This window comes from Musca vetustissima, unplaced genomic scaffold, assembly GCF_032173495.1.
Source record: "Musca vetustissima isolate MV318-11 ecotype Yass unplaced genomic scaffold, APGP_CSIRO_Mvet_v1 utg283607, whole genome shotgun sequence".
Classification (NCBI taxonomy): domain Eukaryota; kingdom Metazoa; phylum Arthropoda; class Insecta; order Diptera; family Muscidae; genus Musca; species Musca vetustissima.
The window spans coordinates 81,099-95,339 of record NW_026881135.1 but is presented as its reverse complement, the minus strand read 5'-3'; the positions used below and the strand labels follow the sequence as shown (position 1 = coordinate 95,339).

At 34.9% G+C, this 14,241-nt stretch overlaps 1 protein-coding gene across 1 annotated transcript in view; it reads left to right on the top strand.

Annotated features, from left to right (window-relative positions):
- Positions 1-1,387: 1,387 nt before the first annotated feature.
- The window catches only part of LOC133327177 (cyclin-dependent kinase 5 activator 1-like), a 38,769-nt gene continuing 25,915 nt past the window's right edge, over positions 1,388-14,241 (top strand). Inside the window, exon 1 of the mRNA XM_061535742.1 lies at positions 1,388-1,528. Within this exon, the coding sequence (XP_061391726.1) occupies positions 1,481-1,528 (48 nt within the window). The 5' untranslated portion in view covers positions 1,388-1,480. The remainder of the gene's footprint in view (positions 1,529-14,241) is intronic.

Sequence of the window (14,241 nt, the reverse complement as noted above, 5' to 3'; positions counted from 1 at the left end):
ACTTATGACAAATGACCCTATAAAACTATTAAATATATGCCCATGTATATATATATATATATCGTTAGATAAATTGCAAAAAGGCGTAACTAACAAAAAATTGAAAATTGAGTTTTTGAATGAATATTGTGAATGTTAATAAACTACATGTGTTGACAAAGTCAAAGTCAATTTTCAATTTTTTGTTAGTTACGCCTTTTTGCATTTTAACTAACGATATATATAATGACTATAAATGTCCGTTTCCTCGTTTGAACCCATTGTTAGAGGTTCTTAAAATATTCAGTGTTTCGTTAAAATGTTACAAGAAAAAGTTACTTCAATATGCAAATGTTCCTGGATTTTAATGTATATATTTTGTTAAATATTTATAGCTGATTTATTCTATGCTTAATTTCATATATTTTATTTTTTCTTATGTTTTAATTTGAATTTATGAATTGATATCGTTGACATTGTTCTTTATGACATGATTAAGTGATATACTGCTAATTTTAAGCTTTTGGATTAGTGCATGTAATGAAGTTTTTGGAATCGCTCCTGGCCCTTTGGGCTAGGTTCTCGTTTATAAAATAAATTGAATTGAAATGTAGATACTGGAGAGAAACAAAAATGTCGCGTGAGTTATACAAAAATTCTTTGAAAATAGAATGGTCTAAATCTTGAAAAATCAAATATTTGTTGTTTAAAATGTTCTCACAGTTCGCAGAGGTTTTGCATTATTACTAATGGTGCCTAATTACAAATATATTTCTTTGTGGTTTCTATATCAAAAGGTTAATAACAGGAGGCTCTTAATTTGTTTACCATTGACAGTAAAATATAATATAAATATATAATATATTTATATATATTATAAATTAATTTTGGGTGATTTTAATATAAATAAAATAATGATGTAAATGGACCACATTTTCATGACAATCACTATATCTCCGTATTCATATTTAACGAAGGAAGCCATATATCAAGGAAGGAAGCCATATATCTTTTGGCCAATAAAAAAAATTAAATAAAGCGTACACCCCATAGTCTGGACTATGGGTTGTACGTTCTCTCCACGTTATGGGGAGGTGGCCCCCTCGGTCGGCAGGGGCGGGTTTGAGTGGCGTGGGAACGTTCGAAAAAAATTAAGATTTGTTTCTCAAAATTTAACTTCTATAATTTTTGCGCTTATAAACTTTGCGCAAGGACTTTATCGCAAATGGATTTGGATTCCGAACATTTTTCTATATATAATATAAGTACCAAAATTCATTGATGTAGCAAGAAAACATACAAGTCGATTATTAGGAAATTGATTAAAAATGGCAAATTGACAATAAACATAAATCTTCGAAAAACTTATATATATAATACTTACAATATTTTTCTATTTAAAATATTTTAGGCGTCAACATCGGAACTTCTGAAATGTTTAGGCATATTTTTGCACTACCGATGTAAGAAGCTTCGGAATTTCGAGGCCGGAGATGCAGTAATGTGGCTTCGCACAGTAGACCGGAGTCTGCTATTACAAGGCTGGCAGGTATTGATATTATTAAACTAACATACATAAATAAAATCTTTATATTATATACTAGCTGATCCGTATACGCATTACAAAAATTATATCAATATAATATAAGTAACAATTGTGATAGTATTTTTAAGTTTATAGTCAAATGTCTAGAACAAATTGGCAATATAGTGGTGCGGTCACGTTTCTCTACTTCAGATTATGTTCATGGTGAAGTTTATATAAATAAACTTTTTACTTTGTCTGATATTGGAAAAGTTGTCAATGCCCAAATAAGTCACAGGCATTTCATGTTAACGTTTTGAATACTACGGGTGTATCAGGGACGTACGAAGGATTCTATTTTTTCCTTCCTAAATATAATATATCGTATATCTTTATTAAAAATATGTCAGCAAACAAAAACTCCTAGAAGAAGCAGAAAGACGAAAGGGAATAGAAGAAGTGGAACAAGCAACCACAAGCAGTCAAGCTTTTAACGTTCGCTCAACACAAAAAAAAGAAAAAAAAACGTTACAACAACAAAAAATCTTTTACTGGAAAATGTTTTATCTGTAATGTAACGGGACATTTTGCCAACCAATGTGACAAAAAGAAGAAACAGCAAGAGCAACAATAACAAGCTTTGTCTATGGTGACAACAAAAATCATTGTCTACAGTAGCAGAGGCAGATAGTAAAATTAAACCAAGTGTTGGGTACGTCGTAGTGGCGCAACAACGCACATGAAGAACGATAGAGCTATGTTCAGTAAGTTCGAGCAACACAACGAACAAATTATATTAGCAGGCAACAAATGTCAACAACAATAACAGACCATGCAGAACATGTATGATGTGAAAGATACATGTTCTACCATTTCCCAATGAGAGCGATCACGTTTCAACAAAACTGTTGCAGTTGGTGCACTCAGATGTGTGTGATCTGTTTAAAACACAATCGTTGGGAGGCGCTAAATACTTTATTACTTTTATCGACGACAAGTCGAGAAGAATATTCGTTTATTTTATGAAGGCGAAGAGTGAGGCGCTAGAGAAGTTTAAACAATTTAAACTACGAGTGGAAAATGAAAAAGACGAAAATATTGTGATGTTACGTACGGATAACGGCAGGGAGTACGTGAACGGCGAAATTGAAACATTTCTGCAACAACATGGTATACAACGTCAGTTAACTGTGCCGTCTACACCACAACAAAACGGCGTAACAGAACAATTGTTGAGATGGGTCGTTCGATGATGTTTCATGCCGGCGTACAGCAGAAGCTGTCAATACAGCAGCATATATGTATTCGTTTGGTTCGTTTGCGGTTGCATTGGGCAAAACGAAGAAGTCAAAGTTCGAACCAAAGGGCGAACAATTGATGATGGTCGGCTATTTAATGGTGGCGAAGGCATACAGACTGTATGGCAGCAAAACACATCGTATAATTGAACAAAGAGATGTATTGTTTGATGAGAATATTTTTAACAACAACAAAACGGATGACCAACAACAATTCTGCGGAAAAGACGATTACTTAACATTGCATTTAGAAAGAACAGATGACATTGAAAATGTTGCAGAATCACAACAGATTGAACATGTTGATAGCGGTGAAATTGGTGCAGAAAATGTAAAAGATGATGACGATCAATTTAACACAGCCGATGAGGATAGTCAAGCCGAGCTACAGGAAAACGTAGAACAAAAATCAAAAATGATTGCAAGAGGAAGGCCGAAAATTTTCAAGGATAGTAAACCAGGCAGACCACGCAAAGAGTTTAATGTAATGGTGGAAATGAAAATTCCACAAACTACAGAAGATGCGATCTGCTGTAACGAAAAGGACTTATGGTTAGCGGCTATGAATAAGGAAATTGATTGTTTGGAAAGAAATAAAACGTGGACATTGTCAGATTTGCCTGATGGACACAAGTCCATCTCGTGTAAATGGGTGTATGCTTTGAAAAGAGACAAACAAGGTAATATTGAACGCCATAAAGCTCGTTTAGTGGCAAAGGGTTGTAGCCAGCAGTACGGAATTAATTATACGGAAAAGCTTTCCCTGTGGTCAGGTACTCCACCATAAGAATTTTATTTGCGCTTACTGTTGAATATAAAATGCACCTACATCAAATTGATGTAAGAACTGCGTACCTGAATAGTGATTTACATGACGAGATTTATATAAAACAGCCACAGTGCTTTGAGAATGGAAAACACCCTAATAAAGTTTTACGCCTTAATATGGCAACCTATGGCTTGAAACAGTCAAGTAGGGAGTGGAACTCCAAACTGGATGCAGTATTGAAGAAATTTGGTTTTCAATCGACTGATGCTGACCCTTGCCTGTATAAGAAGAAAATTAATGATAATTCGATATTGGTAGTCGTGTATGTGGACGATATTAATATCGGATGTGCTGATAAGCAAATTGTGTTGGAGGTCAAAATGCAAATATGCGGCGAATTTGATGTGTCAGATAGAGGTCCATTACACAATTTTTTGGGTATTGAAATTGATCGGTGCGGCGAGACTGGTGCAATAAAATTTGGCCAAACAAATTATATTGAGAATTTGTTGAAGAAATATGGCATGAGTGATTGCAAAAGGGTTTCAACTCCACATGAGATAGGTTATCAACCAAAGTGTGCAGATAATTGCGCAGCGAAAGAGGCAGTGTATCTTCGGCCACTTTTAATGGAATTAATTGATTCCAATGGTGAGCCAGTGACTCTTCATATTGATAACCAAGGAGCAAAGCAGTTGGCGACTAACCCCGTGCATCACAGACGGAGTAAACATGTGGATATAAAATACCATCATATACGAGAGGTTGTTGGAGCAAATGAAATTGTTTTGCAGTACTGCCCGACGGAACACATGGTGGCAGATGTTCTTACTAAGAGCTTACCTAGAACTAAACATATTTTTTTTATGAATCGGATGAATTTAAGATAAATTAATGTAAGATAAGATACATCCACGTTGAGGGGGCGTGATGAAAATATGGCAACCACACAACGTGAATGTCTCTATTCCTTTTGTTTCTTTTCATTATGTTTCGTTTCTAAAGCTATGCCACTTTTGATTTTTGTTTTGTTACCACTGAATTGTAAACATAATTTTAAATTCAAATAAAAACATTTTAAAATAAAATACAAACAATTATTATTAATATATTGCGTATATATTATATCGTTTGTATATTAAAACAATAATCTGTATTTCAAATCAGGTATTCTATTTGTAAAAAAATGTATTTGTTATATGATCAGTATTTTCTACGGGTTTATGCATATACATAGAGCGTGGGCTTTGCATTTAATTCTACTTTACTTTACTCGACGTTACAGCTGATGCTGTGGTTACCGGTATCGTTATTAATATTTGTAACAATATATTTATATTTGGAAATACATTTTTCTCACATACTACAATCGCATTTCTATCAAAATTTTATATTTCTCGATAATGTTTTAATTATTTTTTTATTTACCAGAAATCTGTTTGTCACATTTTCTATTAGTTCGTCCAAACATGAGACAAACAAACATGTTACTTCTAAAAAAATACTCGGAGTTCGACCACCTCACATCTTACCAATACATTTGCGTACCACCACTCTTGGCACTGAAACTACTTAGAAATAAATCAAAATTAAATCTATTTTCCTCTATTTTCTGAATTTCTCGAATCTTTGAAGCTGCGTTTAAATTTAATTTTAAAATGTGAAATGAACAATGAATGAACAGTGAAATGAAAGAATTTTGATTTAATAATGGTCTGCACTCCATTATAATTCCCTGACATGGTATACGCGCCGTACTGTTCTTATTATGACGGTCGAATATTCTTTAGATATCTTGTCAAAAATCCGCTTAAAACACAAAGAATACAGCACATGTACTTTTTCAACAATAGACTTCTAGATGTATTCTCCAATTAGCTCTATTAACTCGTTCTGTAGTCTAGGACTCAGGCATGTTGAATTTTTGGGACATTTTCTAAGTTTAAGTCTAACGACAGTATTCAGTAGGCTTTACTTCCCCTCAAGGCGATATATTTTCATTCACACCATAAAATTGACTCAATGGCCACTTTAACTTTATACTTTTGTTCTTTCAATATATCTGCATACGTCCATGGGGTGTATCATTTTTATGTCTCCAATATTTTTATACATAGTATTTCATACATCTCAAAAATTGCTAAACTTATGGTCACATAAGTTTTTACAAAAATTTTCCAGTTAGGTATTTTACCACTAATCTGAAGATCGAGACTAGGTAACAAGAAATTAATTACATTTGCACCATAATTTACATGCATTTGCATCTGTTTTATATTACGTCGTTGCAAAGCAATAAATTTTAGAAAATGGATATATTAAAAAATCTAAATTTGAAAAGTAAAAAGCGACGAAAACATAAAAGTTTGTTAAAAAGGGTAGAAATCTTTGAAAATATCGTTTCGATTTTTTCGCTTATTTTCCTCTTTTCATTCTAACCACATACCAGTATGTTTAAAGAGTTAAGCTCCATCAAAAGGCGAGGTTTAATTCATAAGCTCCGTCCAAGGGCGTTGCTATATATATACCAGCTGACTCGGCAAACGTGGTTTTGCTTTATAAATTTTCATGAACATAGTAACACTTGATGAATTCATGAAAAATTTATTAGAAAATGGGAATGGTGATCGCACTATTTTATTTTGAATCTAATTTCATTCGACAATGTGTGTATTCCCTTCAACCAAAATACCTTCTCATTTATTAAGGTTCTATAAAATTTGCGCTATATATAACAATATTTGTCAAATACCAACGCCGATTTTATATAGCCCTCATATATCGGTAGCAGACTTACGGAGGTATTTTTAAGTTTTTAGGCAAAAATTTACAACAAATTTGTGATGCTATACATAGAAGTTGTATTATGTTTATACATTCAGACTTATTTTAACTTTGATTTTTTTATTTTAAAATAATATTCGACTCAAAAAATAAAAATGTAAACTTACCGATTGTCACTAGACAACTTCTTTATATGAAGAAAACAAATTGTTCGACTCTCGTGCTAAAAATATGTTCAAATCACACATTGCAATCACAACTAAATTTTCAACATTGCAAATATGTTTGTTTTCACTAATTAGGAAAACATATATCAAGACGGCGTTGTCCACATCAAACGCAGAGTCCACATTATCCGAAGTTACTCTAATATACATTTTAGGACATACCTTATGTAAAAATATGCCTGATTTTAAAAATATTGAATGAATGTACATTTGTGTTTATGATTCATAGTTGCAAAGTGTCATCTGACGATATATATTTTCACTTTCGCATATGGCATTACAAATGGTACGACCAAGTTTCACTTGTTCACTTGTTCAATGCCCAAATAAACCTAATGGCTCATTTTTGGCATTGTTAGTTACAAATGTTTATATTAATGTTTTAATATTTAATGTACATATTGTGTACATCAATATTGTTACGAATATAACTTTAGATTTAAGTTAATTTAGATGAATTCCGTTAATTTAAGAATTTGAATTGTAACGTAAATTTCTACTACGCAGTTTATTCGAATAACTTCACAACAACAACTACTGTATAGATTTTTCTACATCCTTCCATTTCCTCTTTCATTGTCAATTTTGTTGTTCACGTACAATTCTTGTTAAACGTCATCATTGATGATCGCTTAACTCCTCTTTCTTTGTTACCCCTCGCCTGTATATGTGTTGTTGTTAATGTTCACTCAATGTAAGTTTGTATGTGTTTGTTGCATTGGTAGATTGTTCGTAATCTAGGTGTTACCAGATCGTCTAGAAACTTCTGTAGCGACAGGCAAGGCTCATATAAATAGGGGAAATGGCAAGGCAGTTAGTCAGTTGTGAATCAGATCGCGAATAGAAATCGTCAAGTAAGTACGAACTGTACTGGGAAATAAAACAACGTCTACACGGGTAAAATCCAAGAACGTATCAATTGGTGTCAGAAGTGGGATTACGATAATACTACGATAAAGTTTAAGGATCTACGAGTGGAAGACTTCAAGAAGGAGCTCAATAAATTGGTATTGTCCTCTACTGGCAACAAGGCTGAACTACAAAGAGAATTCCAGAAACACGAGACGAATGTTCAAAGATAATTCCAGAAAGTCAGAAGAAAACTCGAGACGAATGTTCGAAGAAAATTCGAAAATAATGAACGAGAAACTCGAGTACATTACAGAAGTTATTGGAAGGAGAGTGGAAACCGTGGAGGTCCAAATTAAAGAGTTGGATAAGAAAGTGCAGTCGGTTGACGAGAAATTTCTGGCCCACGACAACAGGTTTACGAATCTGGAGAAGAAAATTTCGGAAGTGGAAATTAAAGGTGGTCCGGGGCGAGTTCCTGATAACGCACTAAAAATCAGACCTCCTGTATTCGACGGCTCTACGTCATTCAATGTTTTCAAGTTACAGTTCGAGATAGTGGCTTTTAGAAATTCTTGGAACGACAGCGACAAAGCGGTTGCACTACTTCTGGCATTGAAGGGCAGTGCTGCTGATGTTATGCAGAGTATTCCTGTCGCTTCTAGAAACAACTATGAAGATGTTATTGCTGCTCTGGAACGTAAGTACGGTGGCGAACATAAACGAAACATCTACCTTATGGAATTAAGGGGAAGAGTACAGAGGGCAAACGAGACGTTACAAGACTTTGCAGCTGAGGTGGAACGTTTGGTGCTAATGACGTATCCAGGAGAGAATCACCCATTGCTGGACCGTATGAAAATCGAAACCTTTGTGAATGGCATACATGACCCTGAGATTAAATGTGCAACATATGCGTCACCAAAAGCGTCATTTGCCGAAACCGTGTCATTTGCCCTTGCCCAAGAGACGGCAAGAATAATTGTTAAGCCCCAGACCCACAAGATTCGCCAACTGGAGACCGAATGTTGCGAACCCAAATCTCTTGTTAACTCGATCAAGGACGCCATGAGGCAGGTAATAGAAGAAACAAAGTTAGTAGGGATGACTAAGCCCAGGATTAGATGCTACAACTGCGATAAAGCAGGTCATATTGCGCGCGAATGCAGAGCTAAGCGCAAACGATCCAGGTCATTGTCACCACCTCCAACGAAAGATGGTAGAAGAATGGCTCGACAGTCCACCAATGAGTCACCGTTAAACAGAATAGAGCACAGAAAAGGCGGAAAACACGGTAATGCTGGTGCCCTGTCTCGTCGGCCATGCAAGGTAGAAGGCAGGCATTGCTCAAAGGCTGAGAGTAAAGAGAATATCGTTGATGTCCGACTATTGCAGTTTGAGTCGGGTGAAGATTGGTCGACGGAACAACGAAGAGATCCCATTCTGGGCAAAATAATTTCGGCCATAGAAACGGGCAAGCGTCCTAGTCGCAAAGAAATTACCTCCGAAAGCCCTCTTTCAAAATCCTATTGGGCCCAGTGGGACAGTCTACTTATAAAAGATGGTTGCTTATATCGTAAATGGGAAAGTGAGGACGGTAAATCTCACCAGAACTTGATCGTCGTCCCAGACTCCAAAATAAGAGATGTCTTGTCGGAGTTTCACGATGGGCCAAGTGGAGGACATCTTGGCATAGCAAAAACCGCTGAAAAGGTAAAGTAGAGATTCTACTGGGTCGGCTGTCAAAAATCCATTGCCGACTGGATTGCCAATTGTGAAAGGTGCATAAGAGCTAAAGGTCCAACACGGAAGAGTCGAGGCCACATGCAGCAGTATAATTCAGGAGCCCCTTTTGAAAGAATCGCAATGGATGTAGCTGGACCGTTCCCAATAAGCGACTCTGGGAACCGGTATGTCTTAGTGGTCATGGATTACTTCAGCAAATGGCCAGAGGTTTATGCTATCCCAAATCAAGAAGCCAGGACAATTGTGGATGTGTTCAGCAAAAATTGGATTTGTCCCTATGGTGTTCCATCTGAGGTTCATTCCCATCAAGGTAGGAATTTTGAATCAGCGATCTTCAAGGAAATGTGTGACTCCTACGGAATCAAGAAAACCAGAAAGACGCCCCTACATCCACAATCAGATGACATGGTGGAAAGATTCAATCGCACCCTGGAAGAACATCTACGGAAAGTGGTGGACAGTGGCCAACGAGACTGGGATGAGCATATTCCAAAGTTTTTACAGGCTTATAGATCGGCCATTCAGGATTCCACATCCCGGACCCCAGCCAAAGTTCCGTTCGGAAATGAATTAAAGCTACCTGGCGATTTGATATTCGGTGCTACCCCAAACAACGATGTGAACCAAGAAGAAGACAGTCAAAACTCTTTTAGTAAAGTCCACGATGCAGTTCGCCATCGAATAAAAATGGTTCGCAACCGCATGAAGGCAAGGTACGATCGAGCGGCAAATACCGATGGGTTTCTAGAAGGGCAACTGGTACTATTGTTCAATCCACAACGAAAAAAAGGACTATGCCCCAAATTGCAAACGCACTGGGAAGGACCCTACAAGATTGTCACGAAAATAAATGACGTCGTTTATCGCATCCAGAGGAGCGACAGTCCCAGGTCGAAGATGAAAGTTGTACATTTGGAGCGAACAGGCTTAAGCGGGGGGCAACTACTGTATAGATTTTTCTACATCCTTCCATTTCCTCTTTCATTGTCTATTTTGTTGATGACGTACAATTCTTGTTAAACGTCATCATTGATGATCGCTTAATTCTCTTTCTTTGTTACTCCCTCGCCTGTATATGTGTTGTTGTTATTGTTCACTCAATGTAAGTTTGTATGTGTTTATTGCATTGGTAGATTGTTCGCAATCTAGGTGTTACCAGAAACTTCTGTAGCGACAGGCAAGGCTCATATAAATAGGGGAAATGGCAAGACAGTTAGTCAGTTGTGAATCAGATCGCGAATTGAAACCGTCAAGTAAGTACGAACTGTACTGGGAAATAAAACAACGTCTACACGGGATTAAGTAAAATCCAAGAAAGTAACAATATGTTTTTAATTAAACAAAAAAATATCCCAATTTATACATATTAAATATATATATATATATAAACATAAATCCTCGATACCAAATTTAGATAATGTAGAGAGACAGAAATATCTTCAATATTGAGTGACAGTGACAATCCAACAGACAGAGAGACGTACAGTAGTCATAGCTAAATCGATATATTGATTCGGATCAGTTGTCTTCATAAAAATAGTATAGCAGCAGTTGGTCAATGTACAAATGTCATTCAAACAATCAAACACACTTATACAGTTAATCATTATTCTACCAATTTTGAAGAATGGAATGTAATGACCAAGATAGTGAAAAAAGTTCCGTTAGCTTGTCGATTTTTTGAATTTCTCTAGCTTGGTGAAATTTATAAAAAAAATTACTGTTCATTAAAATAGTAGTGGTCGAAGTGAATGCAAATAAAACAAATAAAATAGCCAGTAATAAGCAAAATCAAGTGTTTTTTAAACAAGATCTGTATTGCGACTTGATATTTTAAATAAATACTATTAATTTACTTAATGATAAGGAAAAGATAGCTCGGCTGAGACAAGGAAATTGATAGTAAAGCTGAAGATGAAGGAAAACGTAGAAAGAAATATATATATATATATATATCTAAATCTGAACCGATTTTCCCAGTTTCAATAGGGTTCGTCCTTGGGCCAAATAGACGAGCTGTGCCACATTTCATTCAATTCGAATCATAAATGCGACCTGTACTTTGTTTACAATTTAACGTGGACAGACAGACATTCGGACGGACGGACATGCATAAATTGACACACGGACATGCATAAATCGACACACAGTGTGGTGAAGGGTATAAAGACTGAACAACGTGGCCGTAGACTTAGCACTACAAATTTGATGGATAGGCGTATGGTACGGTATAGTAGGATGAACCCCTCAGCGTCTTGGGAAATGATAAAAACTAATTTAAGGGACCCCCCCCATTCTCGGGGTCAAAATTTATTTGGTGTAATTCGAAGCTACACTAAATCAAGAATGTCCCTACATAATTTAAAGTGTAAATCTCAAGAACTCTTGAAGATATAGCCGATTTATTGTGTCAGCATCGAGTGACGGCTAAAGGGCTTCTCAAACTATAAACGCGTCGTTTCTCTTTTGCGAATGGCGGGCAAGATAACTCAAAACTAATAACCCAATCGATTCCAAATTTTTACACGTTTCTCTGTGAGTGTATTGTTATCGTATGAACTAGTATAAAGGCAATCGGTGAAGATCTTCCTTATTTTTTAACTTGGTTTTTGGTCAAAAATCGGCGATTTTCCAAAAAATATTTTTTCAAAGGTCCGCCATTTTATTAATTTTAGAGCGAAGTCAATAATCCTAGTTCATACGAGAGCCAGACATGTACTCTTTCTAACCGTTGGAATTTTCGGATTCCGATGTTCCAGTGAGGATTTATCATGCCCGCCATCAAAAATAAAGACTTCTCTTTAATTACAAAAAACAACAACAAAACAATTACAAAGTGTTTTTGTAAATTATTTTTCTTCTCTTTCAAATCTTCAAATGTATATGTGCAAAGTTACAAACCTTAACAAGCATTGGTATTGATTTACCAGCCCATTGAAAATCTTGAAAAATTAAAATCGGAAATGGGGGGTGGTGTTTCCCTTAATATACAAGTCAACGCTGTGACAGTATGCCGGAGGTTGATAGAAAATAATCTTTATGTCAGAAGTCCTATAAGGGTTCCCCATTAGCAAGGAAGCAAGCCAATGCTAGGTTGAGTTTTACAAAATCTCATTAGGCGGGCTACTAGACGTAACATATTATGTATGGATGAAACCAAAATTGTGTTATAAGGCCCCAGACAGTATGTTCGACGTCCCTTAAACACAGAATACCAATCTCAGTACACAGTCAAAACTGAAAATTATGTAGGGTCGTCGGGTCGTCATTCTATAGAAAATTTGTTGGCAGATGTAAAACGATGTGTGGTCAATGCCAAACCAACCAAACGCCGTTTGTAGGATGTAATTTATAAGGGAATTACAAAAAAAAAAAAAAATAAGCCAGAGTTATGCATGTATTAAACAATTGCTTTTATTCCACATTTTTGTGTTATTTTCGTTTTAAATTACTTACTACTATTTTTATGAACAGCAAATTTTGACTATTTTCTTTTATATTATTTTTTCATTAGAAATAAATATTTTTTCGGAATAAATGTGCTGAAAAGAATAAAACAAAAAAAAACTATTTATTTGCGCAATTAAATTAGAAAAAATAACTGTTTCTAAACAATTTTACTATTCAGTACATACAACCCAACTGCACTACTATTTTAATGAAATTTCTAAAAAATTAAATTTTTTAAAGTTATGTGCTTTTAAATATAGAATAGAGGGCAAAAATATGTACAGTACCAATTTGTGTATACAGTCCAAATTATTTAAATCGCTTCGTTTTCGAATAGTATGACTTGTACCATAATATTAATTTTTGATTTAAGTAAAAAAGGAAATAGAGAATAATTCAAAATGATTTCTTCGTCGATACTGCATTATTGGTTGTCTTGATATTGGGCTTTAATTTTCCAGAAATAATATACTGCATCTCCCGAATGCAAGGATGTAGCGACGTCAAATTTTGGTTATATCCTTTTTAGGACAGTTGCATTAAATACGTACACATAAAATCGTTCTATGATAGCGGAAAAAATCGAGGGTAAAAGGGTTAAATGAGTCGCTTGGTGCACATAGATAAACTCCACTTTTTGAAAACTATTAAATTTAGGTATCAAAGTCACAACTTTTTTAATTATAATAACTTTTCTGAATAACATAAATTATCGCCGTTATGTATAGTTGAATTCATATTAAGGAATATGAATTTTAGGAATTTTAAAACCAGCATATATCGTCTAATTTCTCAACTTTTCATTTTATGGAATTAACAGATATGTGCACTGAGCAGCTGAAATTACTTTTTCTTTTTCAGATAATTTTCATTTAAGAAAAAATCGAAAATACTAATTTAGGGTAATAAAAAAATTGTATTTTATATTCTAAAATTCGTAGTAACAAGTGTGTTTGTGTGTATATATGTAAACAAATACCAACTGAGAGTCATTTGAAATGATCTCGAAGACAGTGTAAAAGTACATTTACATAAACGATTTTAAATTGACTCGATTAAAGAAATCCAGAAATACACCGAAATTGTTTACACATAACTTTAATCATGATCCAAATGTCGATCAGTTGATGTTAGTTAGTATACATACAAAATTATTTATTTGCACCAAAAATATCTGTTTGCAAATTTAAAATGAGAAGAAGAATTTTAATTTTCATTTTTACATTTGACAACCGTTAAATATAAAAACAAACAACATGCGAAATATATATATATATATATATAACAATTTGGAAAATCCGATGTCGGCGGAGGAAGGTGCTTTATCTGAAAATGTATCACGTGACAAAGCAGGGGATACAAAAAAGTCTTGGGTATCAACCAAAAATCATCAGAGAAATCATTTGAAAATTTTGTAACCCAAATTCATCGAAGTCTAGGAATATCAACACCAATTCAAAAGCTAAGGGCACTGTTTTAAATGCGTGTGAAGCATTGAAAATGCCATCAGAATCAAACCATCTCTCAAAATATATTTGCATTGCTAGGAGACATTGACGTCCTTTTCGAACCATCTGTTCCAAGAGCACAACCATCACAATCACTTACCAAACA